General features: G+C 48.0%; 1 protein-coding gene across 4 annotated transcripts in view; it reads right to left on the bottom strand.

Annotated features, from left to right (window-relative positions):
* Positions 1 to 241: 241 nt before the first annotated feature.
* Positions 242 to 16,273, bottom strand: part of DPP3 (dipeptidyl peptidase 3) — a 39,188-nt gene continuing 23,156 nt past the window's right edge. For all 4 annotated transcript variants that reach the window (XM_043581703.1, XM_043581704.1, XM_043581705.1 and 1 more), the window contains exons 10-18: positions 15,712 to 15,906; positions 15,403 to 15,515; positions 14,977 to 15,069; positions 13,539 to 13,601; positions 13,319 to 13,443; positions 13,077 to 13,197; positions 11,566 to 11,745; positions 3,735 to 3,897; positions 242 to 763 (exon numbers count right to left, since the gene is read on the bottom strand). In XM_043581703.1, the coding sequence (XP_043437638.1) occupies positions 591 to 763; positions 3,735 to 3,897; positions 11,566 to 11,745; positions 13,077 to 13,197; positions 13,319 to 13,443; positions 13,539 to 13,601; positions 14,977 to 15,069; positions 15,403 to 15,515; positions 15,712 to 15,906 (1,226 nt within the window). In that variant the 3' untranslated portion in view covers positions 242 to 590. The remainder of the gene's footprint in view (positions 764 to 3,734; positions 3,898 to 11,565; positions 11,746 to 13,076; positions 13,198 to 13,318; positions 13,444 to 13,538; positions 13,602 to 14,976; positions 15,070 to 15,402; positions 15,516 to 15,711; positions 15,907 to 16,273) is intronic.

Raw genomic sequence — 16,273 nt, 5'->3', positions numbered from 1 at the left:
CCACCCAGGCGCCCCTCCTGTAATATTTTAAAATACAGGAAATGCCACAAAGGAGGACTGCAAAAATGGTTCTATGTTCCTCTTCGTGTTTGTCTTGTACCATCTAGAGGTGATATCAAAATCCTATTGTAGAGGGGAGCCTAAAACTGACCTTCCTTCCCTTCCCCAGGGCTCCCGTTACCCTCCTGGGAACAAATGAGAAGTGAGGCAAACGCAAGGATTCACACAGATCACAAAGATGGTGGTTGTTTCTAATATTTATTTTTCTGGTTATAAAAGTAATACATGAAGAGCACTGGATTGGGAGAGGTTTTGAGTCCTGCAGGATCTAGACAGGTCACTTCTCACAACTTCCATTCCCTCACTTGGCAAGCAGAATAAGGAGCCTGGCCTTGCCCACTCTACCAAGGGCAGTGCAGATCAAATGAGATAACACAGGAGAAGCACTTGGTAAACTGGAAAGTGCTGAAAAATGGAAGAGGTTAGTGTCACCACCCTCGGCTGAGGTAGCACCAAGGTCTGAGCTCCTGCTCCTCCCCTAGCATACACGTGGTTTGATGGAGTTGAGGGAGGAGCTGCATAAATCGGTCTCAAGCCTGGCCAGATGGGGCCTCACTGGGGCACTTCCAGAACCGGGCATCAGCTGTGGCCAGTTGGGTGAGGATCTCCTCCAACTCGGGCCCGTCCTCTGGGAAGCGCTCAGAGAAGGATTGGATGAGACCAGCAGCCGAGGCCTCATACTCGAGGAGCTGCACTTCTGAGCCTGGGGAGGAGGATAAAAAAAAAAAAAACAGCAACAGGGAAAGGTCTTAATAGGGAAGCAGATAATCATAATCATAGAAGCAGGTAGTTACCAGGTGCCAAGAATCGTGCTCGGTGTTTTATTATCGATTTAATCCTTATAATAACTCTATGAAGAAGGAAGTGTTAAAGGGGGAGTAGTCAATAAATTGACTCTAATCTAAAGGGGGAGAGTCAATAACTCTATTAAGAAGGAAGTGTTAAAGGGGGAGTAGTCAATAAATTGCTGCACTCATTCACTCATTCATTCATTCATTCATTCACTTAATGAGTATATACTCTAGTGCCATGTTAGGTTAGACAGATAGTCCTTGACCTCCAAAAGCTTACAGTCCAGCAACTGCTTCATCTCTGACTACTGTGGGACCTTGGGAACATTTCACAAGCTCTCTAAGCCTCACTTTCCTCATCTATAAAATGGGAATGAGCATAGTACCTCTTCTCTCAAGAAGCTATGGTGACTAAATACAACAATGCACAGGAGTACCTGGGTGGCTCAGTCGGTTGAGCATCTGACTTTGCTCAGGTCATGATCCCAGGGTCATGGGATTGCGCCCCATGTCAGGCTCCATGCTAAGCATGGAGCCTGCTTAAGATTCTCTCTCTCTCCCTCTGCCCCTCTCCCCCACTTGTGCACTCTCTCTCTAAAATGAAAAGAGAAATATGATAATGCATGGAGTAAATGCCCAACAAGTGCTAGGTATCACTAGCATCGTTATCTCTGAACCCATCAGAGTTAAAAGGGCACCTATATAACTCACAGGCTGTTCTGGGGGGTCCCCTGAATACTCATGGGAAGAATTTCCCTCCAACATACTTCCAATGCTTTACCACTCATAGAACCTTGTTGTGCTCTTGTGGCATTGCGGGGTGTATGTAGCTAATACCACAGGCTTTGGGTTCAGACAGCCCATGTTCAAATCCTGGTTCCGCCACCCACTAACTGTTGACCTCAGACAAATACACAGCTCCTCTGTGTCTCAATAGGGGTAATAACTTCCTCAGTGGGTTGCTGGGAGTTAATCACAGGAAGTTTTTACCCAGTGACTGCCACATAAAAGTCCTCAGAAGTTAGTCACCACCACCACCACCACCATATCTTTGAAAATCCAACCTGCTCTTCAGGCTTAGTTTAACCACTTCCTCCCCAGAAGCTTCACCGATTCCCCTGAAGGTGAATGTGACCTTCTCTAAGTGTTCAGATCACCGTTTGGGCCTCTTGGGTGCTTATTAACACTCCCTGGGTGTGATCATTTCTCTCTAGGCCTTATTCCTAATGGACTGTGAACTCTTGAGGCAGGGGCCTGGGTCTGATTCATTGCTCCATCCCCAAGGGCCCACATAGGGCTGGACAAGCAGAGCAATGCTGTTGTAATGAGCATTTATTATGTGTCTGGCATGATTACTCATTTGACATGCATTGAGCAGCTCCTGTGTGCCAGGCCCTATACTAGCTACTTGCTGGGGATATGCCATTTTCGCTGACATGGAGGCAAGGCAGGCAAGGAAAATAGCAAAGAGTGACAATGCATGAAGGAATCACTTTAGGTTGAGGGGTCAAGGACAGCCTCTGCCAGGAGGTGCCATTTTAACAGAGACCAAAATGACAAGAAGGACCAACCAAAGATCGGGGGAGGACTGTACCCAGCAGAGGAAACATTGAGTGCAAAGGCTATGGCAGCCTCAGGGGGCAAGCTCAGGGGGCTGGAGAAATGAAAGGCCATGAACCTGGAGGCCAGTGAGTCAGGGAAGAGGGGTCCCAGAGGCCTGCTAGGGGCCCGGGCCAAATCCCCTGGAGCCTCTGGAGTGCAGCGTGAAGAGTTGGAAATAAGCCTCTTAAATGTGTTTTCCTTGCCAGTCGGAGGTAATTATTTCATTTAGCCTTCACGACTGCCCATGACTCTGGTAGTGAGGAGCACTCTTAATTCGGCTCTTGGTTCTTCCAGTAAAGAGCTGTAAGCCTTGAACAATTTAGTCTCTGTGCTTGTTTTCTTAACTGTAAAGTGGGGATAATACCTACCTCATTGGGTTATGGTGTGAGGATTTATTTTTATTTTATTTTTTAAGTAAGCTCTATGCCCAAAGTGGGACTTGAACTCATGACCTCAAGAGCAAGCCAGGCACTGCTATGGTCAGGATTTAAAGGGTTAATCCAAGGAAAGCACTAAGAGCTTGAAGAGAGTACTTAATTTAGGTTTACTACAGTGTCAGCACACAACCAACACTGGCTCTATGACTGAAGACACCCAAGCCAAGAGAGGTTAAATGATTAGGCCAAGGTCACAGAACAGCTCTGAAGCTCATGTGGTAACCACTGTATGGCACTAACTCATGTGACAGGAGACAGGAACGATGGGTCAGGAGGGGAGCGGAAAGTGAATGCAGCAGCGGGCTGGGACCCCAGGGGCCTCTAATACAACAGGTACAAGTGCAGTGCAGACAGGGTCAAGGCTTCTGGAAACAGGATTATCATTTGAGGAGGGAGAGGGACCATGGGGCTGCTGATCTCTCTGCTGGGCTCTACAGAGTCACCTTGTCCCCAGAGTTCCACCAGCCTGCAGGGTTCCAGCTCACTGCCTGCCCTGACCTCTCCTTATCCCCAGGCACCGAGAGGCCTGATTCTCCAGGACTATTCCTGGCCTCCCATAAGCTTGAAGTCTGTCTGTTCCACTAGCCCCTGCTCTGCTGGCCTTCCTCAAACCTCCAGTCACTGTCTTATAAGCAGCACAACCGTGTGTGTAGCAGGGAGGTGGTAGATGCTGAGGTTTTGGCCTGGGGTTTGGTCTGGGGTTTGGCCTGGGGTTTGACTGTGGCAGGGAGGGAGAGAGGCAGGAGTCACTTCAGGTAGCCTGAGCCCAGGGATTGGTTCCAGGCCTCGTCTCTCATGGGGCCCTGAATGGCCCCCCATCAAAGGAGGCTCAGCAGTCTGTTACCTTCAAGACGAGTGTTGGGCTGAACGATGAGCTTCCGAGATTCCTTGCGGAGCAGCACGGTATCCCTGAGGGTGAGGAAGCACTCAGGGGGTGCATCAGTGACCGCTGCGTACCCCTCATACAGGGCCCGGCCTCCGGCCACATCTCCCGTGGACTTCAACACCTGTGGGAAGGCAGGAAGAATCAGTGCCTATGACAGGCACCTCCCCTGCATCCATGGCGCTTTGCCAGGGGCTGCAGCCAACTGTGCCCAGCCCTGGACAGTATCTGCTCTCTCGTGGTGTTACTGTGCTGAATATGTGAGAAATGTAGATCAAGGGCTTAGCTCATAGTAAGTGCCCAGTAAAGTGAAGCGAGTATTTCTCATTTGGTTGTCTCATTTGAGCTGTGGACAGAGAAAGCATTACCATCGCTTTTTTTTTTTTATTTCACATACACAAAATATATAGTATATATATTAGGTTATAACATATGGGTCATAAACAATGTAATACATAGGTTATAAAAAATAATAAGACACCCATGCAACCAGCACCCAGCTTGACTTAGCTCCTTCCTTTTTTTAAAAAATTAAATTTTTAAAAAAGTATTTATTTATTTTTGAGAGAGAGAGAGCATGCACATGAGCAGGGGAGGGACAGAGACAGAGGGAGAAAGAGAGAATCCCAAGCAGGCTCTGCACCATCAGCATGGAACCTGAGGTGAGGCTCAAACCCATGAACCATAAGATCATGACCTGAGCTGAAATCAAGAGTCAGACGTTTAACTGACGCAGGTGCCCCCACACCAAGAAAAAAAAAATTTTTATGTTTATTTATTTTGAGAGAGAGGAGAGACAGGGCATGAGCAGGGGAGGGTCAGAGAAAGAGGGAGACACAGAATCTGAAGCAGGCTCCAGGCTCTAAGCTGTCAGCATGGAGCCTGATGCAGGGCTCAAACCCACAAACCGCGAGATCATGACCTAAGCTGAAGTTGGACACCCAACTGACTAAGCCATTCAGATGCCCCCAATTTTTAAAAATTAAGTAGGCTCTATGCCCAACATGGGGCTAACTTATGCCATCAAGAGTCACATGCTCTACCCGACTGAGCCAGCCAGGCACCCCAAGTTAGCTCCCTTCTTGACTGCATCCTAGGGCTTCCTGTCTGAGGATATAGTCCCCGATTCTGTGCTTATCGTTCCCCTGTGTTCCCTAAATTCTGCTCTCAACCATGTTATTTTAACTTTGGCTTATGTCCTATGATTTGCTTTTTCTGCTCAATTTATGTCTGAGATTCATCTGTAGCTATAGTTCACCCATCTCACTGCTGTCCAGTATTCCACTTATAAACACAAACAATTTAATCTCTTCCCATGCTGATGGGCAGCTTGTGCTGTTTGCCATTTGGCACCGCTGTTGACACCCTTTGTATCTCCTGCTGAACAGAATGAACAGATGCAGGTTTCTCTAGGAGAATCATTTGTCTAGAGGTCAGGGGAATGCTCCATCTTAGATGAGCCCACCTTGTTCTCCAAAGTTGTTGGACCAGGCGATGCTCCCGGAAACAGTGGCTGGCAGTCCTGACCACCTGGTATACCCGGCTGGTGTTGGCAGTTCTTCATTTTTGCCAAGCTAGTGGTATAAACCTCATGTGGGTTAAGCTGTGCTTTCCTGATTGCTCAAGAGGTTGAACGTCTTCCCAGAAGTCGATGCATCATTCATTTTCCTCTCCAGTTCATGAGTTTTGCTTATTTTTGTGTTGGGTTGTCCTTTCTTCACCTTTTTTTTTTTTAAGTTCTTTATTTATTTAAATACTAACCTTTTGTTAATACATATGTGGTAAATACCCTATCTTAGTTTAAGATTCATCTTCTCACATTATTTATGGTAACTTTTGATGAGTAAAAGCTATTTTTTTTTAATTTTTTAATGTTTATTTATTTTTGAGAGAGAGAGAGACAGAATGTGAGCAGGGAAGAGGCAGAGAGAGAGAGGGAGACACAGAATCCAAAGCAGGCTCCAAGCCCTGAGCTGTCGGAACAGAGCCCGACACAGGGTTTGAACCTACAAACTGCGAGATTGACCTGAGCCAAAATTGGACACTCAACCGACTAAGCCATCCAGGTGTCCCTTTTATTTGTATTTTTAGTTTAATCTTAAAGATTTAATTTTTAATTTAAATTTATCTTATTTTTTAACTTTTAAATGTTTATTCATTTATTTTGAGAGAGAGACAGAGCACATGCATACAGCGGAAGGGCATAGAGAGGGAGACAGAGAATCCTAAGCAGGCTCTGTGTAGACAGTGGGACTTGACCCCATGAACTGTGAGATCATGACCTGAGCTGAAATCAAAAGTCAGACTTTTAACATACTGAGCCACCCAGGAGCCCCTAGAGGTTTTATTTTTTTAAATAATCTCTACACCCAACATGGTGCTTAAATTTACAATACTGAGATCAACAGCCTCACCCACCACTGACTTAGCCAGCCAGGTTCTCCAATAAAAGCCAATTACTTTTTAAAGTTTTTATTTATTTATTTTCAGGTGGGGAGGGGCAGAGAGAGAGGGAGAGAGAGAATCCCAAGCAGGCTCTGCACTATCTGTGTGGAGCCTGACCCACTAACTGTGAGATCACGACTTGAGCCGAAACCAAGAGTCAGACGCTTAACCAACTGGGCCACCCAGGCATCCCAAAGCTATTTTTTTTTTTTTTAATGGAAAGGATTCTTTTTTTTATTATTATTATTTTTAATGTTTTATTTATTTTTGACTGAGAGAGAGAGACAGAGCATGAGCAGAGGAGGGGCAGAGAGAGAGGGAGACACAGAATCCGAAGCAGGCTCAAGGCTTTGAGCTGACAGCACAGAGCCTGATGCGGGGCTCGAACTCACAGACCGCAAGATCATGACCTGAGCCAAACTCGGACACTCAACCGACTGAGCCACCCAGGCGCCCCAGCTATTTTGAATGTAGTTAAAAGGACTGATCTTTTCCCTGATAGCTGGTGCTTCTTGTGCTTAGAGAAATTCTCCTTCACCATGAGGTCATAAAGATATTCTTCTCCCAGTTTAAAAGTTTGCCTTTCCTATGTAAGACTTTAATCTCGTGGTGTTGACTATGTATTGCAGAAGGTAGAAATCCAGTTTGGCTCTCCATAAGGAGAACCTGTTGTCTCAGCATGACTTATTAAATGGTCCCTCCCTTCTCCAGTGGCCTACCATGTCCCTTCTATCATCTACGAGAGTCAATGCCTGGTTCTTGGTTCATTCCACTGGTCAGTTTGTCTATTCCTGCCCTAGGGCTATAATGAACTTAATAATCTTAGAATAAATTTTGGTATCTGATGGAATGAGTCCCCCAACTGGTTTTGCTTCAGGACTGCCTTGGCTCTTCATCATGATCATTTATGCTTCCATCTAAATCTTGCAATCAGCTTGTCAAGTTCCATGAAAAACCCTCTTGGGACTTTATTCAACCCTGTGAAACTCTTTATTAATTTCAACAATTTGTAGATTTGTTTGGCTTGCCTAGTCATATCATTTGCAACAAAGAGTTTTGTTTCTTCCTTTTGAATGCCTCAACTTTACATTTTTCTTCTCGTTTCCTTCCAAAACCTAAGACCTTCAGTAAATTGTTGATCAGAAGTGGAAATAGGGAGCATTTTTGTCTTCTTTCTAATTTTTATTTTATTTTATTTTGGTCTTCTTTCTGATTTTAAAAGGAGTGTTGTAGTGTTTCAACAGTTGACAGCTATTTTCATTTTTTGAAACATTCTTTATCAGTTCAGAAAATTCTTTTCAACTCTTGAGTTTTTGGGTTAATTTTTTTTTCTTAAATGTTTATTCATTTTTGAGAGACAGAGAGAGACAGAGCATGAGTGGGGAAGGGGCAGAGAGAGGGAGACATGGAATCTGAAGCAGGCTCCAGGCTCTGAGCTGTCAGCACAGAACCCAATGTGGGGCTTGAACTCACAAACTGCGAGATCATGACCTGAGCCAAAGTCGGACACTCAACCGAGCCATCCAGATGCCCCTAAACTCTTGAGTTTTTAAAGAGGTGTTTTTTTTTTATCATAAATGGATATAAAGGGTCTTTAAGAGCTTTTTCTAAATTTATTGAGATGATTGTGGTTTTTCTCTTTTAATCTGTTAATATGCAATTTTCATAAATGTATTTTCTAATGCTAAATAAACCTTGCATTTCTGGGATAAATCCACGTTGGTATTTTCTAGATTTGGTATGCTAGGATCTTGTTTAGAATTTTGGTATTTACATTTTCCTTTTTGGAACTATCTTTGACTTTGGTATCCAGGTCAAACTAGCATTATAAAATGAGGTGGAGAACATTCTCTCTTTTTCCATTACCTGGAAGAGTTTATGTAAGATTGATACCACCTGTTACTTGAATAGTCTGAAAGATTCACCTATAAAACTCTTAGTATTTTTTGTATGAAGACTTTAGATCACTGATTTAATTTTTATAATGGCTGAAGGACCATTCGAGTCATCTACTCATGAGTGGACTTCAGTATGTTTTATTTGTCTAAGAATTTGTCCACTTCAACAAAGTTGTGAATTTTATTGATGTAAGTTTCTGATATATTTGTACTTATGTGCCCTTTAAGTTTCTACTTTTATTTGTGTCTTCGCTCTTTTTCTTGACAAACCTTGTCAAATGTTTGTCGATTTTATTATCTTTTCAAATAATCAACTTCGGACTTGTTGGTCTTCTCCATAGTTGTATTTCAGCTCCTTTGTGTCTGCTCTTATATTTGTGATTTTTCCCCTTCTATTTTCTATGTATTTCCTTCTCCTCCCTGAATTCTAAAACTTGATGGACTTATGAATTGGGTCTTTACTCAGTTCTAGGAAATTCTCAGCCATTATCTCTTCTAATATGTCTTCCCCCTCCCCCTCTCTCTCCTTTCCTCTTAAAGTTTCAGTTTACTTCCTTAGACCTTTTCACATTGTCTCCCATGACTCTCCACTTCTCAATTTTCTTTTTTTTTCCTTTTTAAGTTGTGTGTGTGTGTGTGTGTGTGTGTGTGTGTGTGTGTGTGTGTGTTTAGAAAGAGAGCAGAGCAGGAGAGAGAGACAGGGGGGAAGAGAGACAGAATCTCAAGCAGGCGCCATGCTCAGTGCAGAGCCCAAAAACGAACTGTGAGATGACCTGAGCTGAAACCAAGAGTTGGATGCTCAACTAGTTGAGCCACCAAGATGCCCCTCTTTCAAAATTTCTATCTTTGTCTCTGTGCTACCTGCTGTATATTTTCTTTTATCTTTAGCTGAATCTAAAACTTGTTTAACCTGCCTATTTTTAGTTTCATTGGCTGGATAGTTTATTTCTGGGAGTTCCATGTGACTCTTTTCCAAGTATCTGACATTTTGTGGGTCTGATCCTTACTTCTGCCGATCTGCAGGTGGCAAAGTAGGACTCCTGCTAGGGCTCCCACCAGGTAAGCCTCTTCCTCTTAGACCCAGGGTTACAAGGTTATTAGCTCTAGTAAAGAAAACCAACGGGGACCTCTGAGGGATCAGTTAAAGAGAACATCTTGTCTTTCTGTCTTCCCAACAGTACTGAGCACACGGAAGTACTGGACACACATTCACCAAGCTGACATGTCAGACCCCATGAGCTTAAACCAGAGAGCTGGTAACACGGATGCCAGTGGGAGGCAGATGGTTTCATAAACCTGCCTAAGGCAGGTATAGGTAGTAGGGAGTAGACCTGGCAAACTGGAGAGTCCTGCCATGCCCAGATGTCCAAATATGGTGGCTCCTGCCTAGTTTCAGCCTCTTGTTCACATGGGACTTGAGCCTACTGATGCCAGTCCTTCCAAGAAGACAGAAATACAGATTTATACCAAACCTTGCCAATTTTCACAATACACGGTGGGCCAAAATGGACTGTGTGTGTGACCCCGGCTGAAGCCTCTCCTTACGGAAATGCCTTCATCTTCCCCGCTTGCGGTCTCCTTGCTGTCCTCTTGGCTTTTACTAAGGGGCTAATAAAACAAAGAGCCACACCAGAAATGCTTCCATATTCTGTTTCTTCTGTAAAACTATTGCTGAGGTCACTGTCCATCCTGCTGAATGATTCCTCTTATACAGAGACTGAACTGGTTCAGTCCCTAGAACGGAACACTTTGTGCTTGTTCACTACTCAGTCGCAGTTCAATATTGGCCTAGGATTTGGGAGATTTGACTCCTTCACCTAGTGACTTGTTGTTGCTGTTATTATTACTATTACTATTAACAGACTATTTTGGAATAATTCAGATATGCAGAAAAGCTGCAAAGATAAAACAAAGAGTTCTCATATGCCCCTTGCCCAGCGTCTCCTGTTGTTAACATTGTACAAAATTGGTACATTAACTAACAACTAAACTCTAGACCTAATTTAGATTTCACTAGTTGTCCCGTTAATGGCCTTCTTCTATTCCAGAATCTAAGACATCATATTGCATTTTGCATCTACTGACGTTTAATTTCTAATTTTACTTTAACGGCCAAATATCTTTTATTTAAAAAAATGCCTTTCTTGGGGCGCTTGGGTGGCTCAGTCGGCTGGGCGGCCGACTTCGGCTCAGGTCATGATCTCGCGGTCCGTGAGTTCGAGCCCCGCGTCAGGCTCGGTGCTGATGGCTCAGAGCCTGGAGCCTGTTTCGGATTCTGTGTCTCCCTCACTCTGACCCTCCCCCGTTCATGCTCTGTCTCTCTCTGTCTCAAAAATAAATAAACGTTAAAAAAAAAAATAAAATAAAAATACATCATTGTTTTAAAAAAAAAAAAAAGAAAAAAAATGCCTTTCTGGAAATAGGCAGGAGTATAAACACAGAGGTATTTGCTGAATTGAAAAGCTGGGCCTTCTACTGGTTGAAAAAGCCGGCAGGACCCCGCTCCAATGGAAGTCGCTGCACCATGAAGAGCGAGCCTTCAGTGGCTCTTAAACTTTGCTGAGTGTCAGACTCACCTAGCAGGCAGGTAAACATGCATATTCCTGGACCCTGCTCTCACAACTTCTGAATCAGGTCTGGGGTGGTGCCCAAGAATCTGCATTTGTAGCCTGCTCCTGGGTGATGCTGGTGCTGGTGATCCATGGACCACACCTAACGTCACGCTGGCTTGGAGAACACGACATTTTATCTCAGTATGTCGTTTCATGTGATTCCTGCCAGGTGAGGCAGGGAATGTATCCCATTTAACACATGAGAAAAGTGGTGCCCAGCAAGACAGAGTATGTTGCCCCAATCATACAGCTGGTTAATACTGACACCAGAACCCCCAAAGGTCCCGGCTCTAAGCATCCTGACATGGGAGAGCAGCCAGGGCCACGTTGACCACTGTCCTTTACCTACTAAGCTCCAGGCCTCCTCCTGTCCCTCAACCCACGAAGCTCATTCCAATCCCCAAACCAGACGTTGTTCTTCCTGTTTCCTCTGCTCTCACATCTTCTCGCAGCCAAGGTTCCTCCTTGCCACTCAAGTTCCAGCTTAAATACCATCTCCTCCAAGAAGCCTTCCTTGACCACCCAGGCTAAGGGGGCTCTGCATCCCTTTCCCCTCCAATCTCGCTTGCTATCACATCAGCAAGTTTTACTGCCTGTACAGGTCTTTTCGTGATCTGAAATGATCTCATTCACTAATTGTTCACATGTTTATTGTTTCCCTTCTCGGTAGTAAGCCTTCCCTTCATCTCAGTGCCTGGCACGTGGTAACACTCGGTATACAGACTTGTCGAATGACTGAATAAATAAATAAAAATAAATTAATAAATAAACGGATGATCGGAAGGCTACAAGGTGATGCTGGAGAGCAAGTCTGGAGGGCAAGAGGGCCCTGCTTACCTGAAGTCTCCTGAGGAACCGCTCCAGGGCAGGCTTGCCCACAGACCGGATCTTGTTGCGGTCAAGGCGGACCCGGGCATCTGGCCGCCCATCAGTGCCTGTGGTGGGAGTGACAGTAACGAGTCCCTCGCCAGCCTCCAGCAAGACCCTCAGGATCACAAACCGGGCCTGCATGTGGGCCTGCCAGAGCCAAGAAGAAAGGAATCATTTGCAACCCTGATGGAAGACATATCAAGAGCTTGGGCCTAACATACGGTATGTGCTCATTAACTGTTAATTAATTCTTACCATTGAATTCTCCCTCATTCCGTGGGCCTTTTTCTGCCTTAAGTGCTTCCTCCCTTCTCTGCTCACAAGGGAAGACAGGCTTTCCTGGGAAATAGGAAGGCCATTCCCAGGCAGAACCGTGAGCCCTGTGCTCCCCTTTACCAACCCCTATGCCTTTCTCTGCTCCAAACCCCACCCTGATGATAGCAGATGTCTCCGGGGGTCCCGCGCAGTCCAGGTCACCAAGCACCTTCTCCTCCACATCTTGTTTGCATTCAACAGTGGGACCAAGTGAGCATCAGGATCCCCAGTTTACAGATGACAAAACAGAGGCCGAGAGAGGTGAACTGACTTGCTGAGGATCACACAGCTGTTACAGAGAGCAAGGACTTACACCTAAGCTTCCTGACTCTAAAACGTGTGCTCTGGGGCGCCTGGGTGGCGCAGTCGGTTAAGCGTCCGACTTCAGCCAGGTCACGATCTCGCGGTCCGTGAGTTCGAGCCCCGCGTCAGGCTCTGGGCTGATGGCTCAGAGCCTGGAGCCTGTTTCCGATTCTGGGTCTCCCTCTCTCTCTGCCCCTCCCCCGTTCATGCTCTGTCTCTCTCTGTCCCAAAAATAAATAAACGTTGAAAAAAAAAATTAAAAACAAACAAACAAACAAACAAAAACGTGTGCTCTTTTGATGACATAAGATCGCCTCCTTAGAACATACTTGTATAACTTTCAAAAACGTCCCTACTGCTTACCTTATTTCCGAAACACATCTCATAACTGACCAGTCTAGCCTAAAGCTCTGGAGGCAGACCGCTTAGATTTGAATCCTGGCTCTGCTACTTACCAACAAGTTACTTAATCTCTTTGTGCCCCCATTGGCTCATGTCTACAATGAGAGTAATAACACACCTACCTCCTGAGGTTGACACTGGGAACAAATAAGTCAATTCAGGTAAAGTGCTTAGAAACGTGTGTGGCACGGAGTAAGTCCTACACAAGTCAACTATTAGCTAGCAGTCATAGTAAAATCACCTCATCTGATTTGCCATCAGAAGGGGGCAGGGGGATTATTACTCCCATTGCACAGACAGGGACACTGAGGCTCACAGCAGTGTGACTTACCCTCCCCACCCCCCTCCCCACCGCCGACCACAGGCAGTAGAGTCTGGGATTAAACCCAGTTCATGTACCTTGTAGGTAGATATGGTTGTCCAATCCCTACACCTAGAATCCTGACCTTGGTCCTTACCTGTCTCCAGCTAGACACCTCAGGGGTGTAGAACTCCAGAGCGAGCAGCCCGGCCCGAACCATGTTGAGCCAGTTCACATAGATCACATCTTCCGCATCAGCCCCCTCAAAGCCAAAGATCCTGGTGGAGGGACAGGGTGGTGGCAGGGCCAGTCAGAGGCTGCCTGGGTTTTGACCCACCCCTCGGCCAGCACACCCTCCGTCTACACAGCAGGCCCACCCCCCATGCCTGGTGCTCATACTCTAGCACTTGGGGGTTGAGGCAGAGGTAGAGGCCCACGCTTTCAGCCCGGCATTCTTCGTAGCTAGAGGCGATGGTGCTGAACTTGCTGTCCCAGGTCTCCCCGCTCCGGTACCAGCTCTGAATCTGGGAGAGGAGGCCCAGGAAGCAGGCTTAGGGGCAGCTGCTCCCCCAGCCATGCCCAGCCCAGCACCCTGGGGCTCCACCGAGGCCGCCCTCACCTGCTCCCCCGTCTCTGGGTTGATCACTGTTTCCTGGTCAAAGTTAAAAGCTCCTTTTTCATCCTGCAGAAGGGTCATGACAGGAGGCAATGAGGGAAAGCTGCCTCTGCCCCAGCCCAGGACTTCAGCCTGGGGATTCAAGGGCCATCCGCACGCTGCTGCCTCCAAACCTGAGTCCTGTGACACTGGCTGCCCTCTCAGAACCCCCAGTCACTTGAAAACCCAGACCCAGGATCTCCAGACCCCAGATATGTATCAGTGGATGGGCCAGAAAGCTTGGCTGCTGCCCTGCTATGTGCTTCCCAGCCCCCTGCCACGCTGGAAGAGCCCACAGCCTGTGATTCTCTGCCTCAAATAAGCTATCCACTCCGTGTGCCAAGTGTCTTTTATGCACCAGCCGTTTATTCCTCATAACTGCCCCCCCCCCCCCCGGGAGGTCCTATCACCCTCGTCCACAGAGGAGGAAACAGGCTCAGAGACTCAGCCCCAAAGTGGAATCAGAGCACATAACCTTCGTGCACACTATCTCAACAATAACACCTATTTTCAGAGGGCCTACTGTGTCAGGCAAGGGCTTTGCTTTTATTCCTCACAATAGCCCATGTGGTAGGAGTCAGGGTCCCTGTTTTGCAGATGGGCCAAATGAGGCTCACTAAGGAGAACTGACTTATCCAAGGACATAGCGTGGCCACATTTATCCACATTTCCCTGTGACTTCAAAGCCTGGACAGGGCCCAATGCCAGGCTGCTGTCCCCACCAGCTGCTCTCTGGATCCTCCTGACCTCCAGCCCCTCCCCACTCAGTGAGGTGCCCCAACTCACAGGGCACAGGCCCAACCCAGAACCCCGCTCCCTCCAATGTCCTGGCCCCAGCCGCCTCTGGTCATCTCATTTGTGCAGTTCCATGCTAGCAGTCCAGGATGGGCTCTTCTCAGCCTGGCAGAAAGGCTGTCTGTCTTCTCCATACTCCCTGAGTGGTTGTCAGAGGGGCTCCAGCCATTCTGGCCGGCTGGCAGGAAGGGGCTGCCCTGGGGAGAAGTGACTCCCCGTAATACCTGGAGAGGTACAGGCTCCAGGGAACAGTAAGCAGAACAAAGACAGACCATGCTGCAGCCTCAGGACTGGGCGCATCCGGAGACTGCCCCTCGGAGCCTCCCTGTCCCTGGGGCTGTCTGAGTCACGCCCCCAGGGCAGGCTTCCCTGGCCTGAGCCTCGCAAGTCTTCCTGTTCAGACCTGTTCAGACCGCAGCTGGACTGTCCTGCAGGCCCTGCACCCTTGAGGCTCCTGGGACATCTTAGGGGAGGGAGAGATAGGAACTCCCCTCATTAAGGGGCCATTTTCCCCAGCTAACCCAGAACCCCTGAGCGCAAAGACTGAAGCAGACTCATCCAGGGTGGAGTTGATCCCGGGGGAGGGGAGCTGCAGGCGCGTTCTCACCTGCACAAAGAGCTTGCCGCTGCCGTGTCCCAGCAGCTCGTGCAGTCCCACCTGCACATCAAAGGAGGGCCCCTTCCAGCGGATGTACAGGTCCTGCCAAGGCAAGTAGAGACCCACGCTGTCTGCCGCCCCGCCACAGCCGCAAAGCCACTAATGCCCCTGCTGCCAGGCAGAGGGCCCGCCGTCTACTTTATGCCAGGCTCTGTGCAGGGCACCGCATGGCCCACCTCACCCTTGCAACAACCCAGGAGGAAGGAATTGCCTCCACTGTTTGACAGGTGAGCAAACAGGCCAAGTCACGGGGCCACCAGGCTGGGAAGTGGTTGGCCCTGCTCTTTCCTCTCCCTGCCCAGGACCCCTCTGCCTTCCCGTGTCAGCTGAGGTCAGGCCAGGCCCAACCCAGACCCTCGGGCTGCCAGTGCCCACCTTGTCATCCTCCTCCAGGAAGGTAAGCTTCTCCCGCTGTGTAGCATAGGCCACAGCCAGCACGTTCCCCAGTGACACGTTCTTAAAGCCTTCCGTCTGCCTTAGGTCGTCATCTGGAGAAGGCGGGGAGGGAACCGGGAGAGGGGCAAAAATCAAGGCCACAGACAAGGAGTCGAGACAAGGGGACCAGGCTGCGATGGAGAACTGATTAGGGCAGCATGTGGCCAGGGCGAGTGTGTGAGGGGCAGGGGTGACCCTGGAGGCTCAGGGGGGATACCGTGATGGCTTCAGGGGCCTGAGGAAGCTCACAGTTGGGGATGTTGATGCCAGCAGGGATGCCAGAGCCAGAGAAGGTGAGAACATCCAGGGAGGTGAAGTCGGGGCTGAGGAACTTGTCCTTCTCGAAGGCCGGGGGCCAGGGTAGCTCCTTCAGCAGCTGTTCTGCGCTTGCCACCAGACACTCAAACTTGGCACTCATGGCCTTGTTCACCATGGCCACAAAGCCTGCAGGGAAGGAGGGGGGCTGTGGGCTGGCAGGGCTTGGGAGGGATCCTATACCCCACTTCCAGCCATCACGCATGTATTGAATGCCTGCTGTGTGCAATACCCTTTGCCGGCCAGTAGGGAGAACAGTGACCCAGGCCTGGCCCTGCCTTCGTGGAGGTCACTGGGGTGGGTGGGCTGTAAGGAGAAGGCTTCAGTGGGTAACACCTGAGATGGATCTTAAAGGAGATCACGGGGAGCACATAGGGGGCGGTGGGTAAAGGATCGGATTCCCAGTGGAAGGGACCGCGTGAACAAAAAAGATGCTCTTCTTTTTGGAGAAACTGAGCTGTCCTGCATGGCTAGAGCATCTGACTTGCACGGTGAG

The sequence above is a fragment of the Prionailurus bengalensis genome, chromosome D1 (genome assembly GCF_016509475.1).
Source record: "Prionailurus bengalensis isolate Pbe53 chromosome D1, Fcat_Pben_1.1_paternal_pri, whole genome shotgun sequence".
NCBI lineage: Eukaryota > Metazoa > Chordata > Mammalia > Carnivora > Felidae > Prionailurus > Prionailurus bengalensis.
This window is presented reverse-complemented; position numbering and strand designations above follow the sequence as displayed.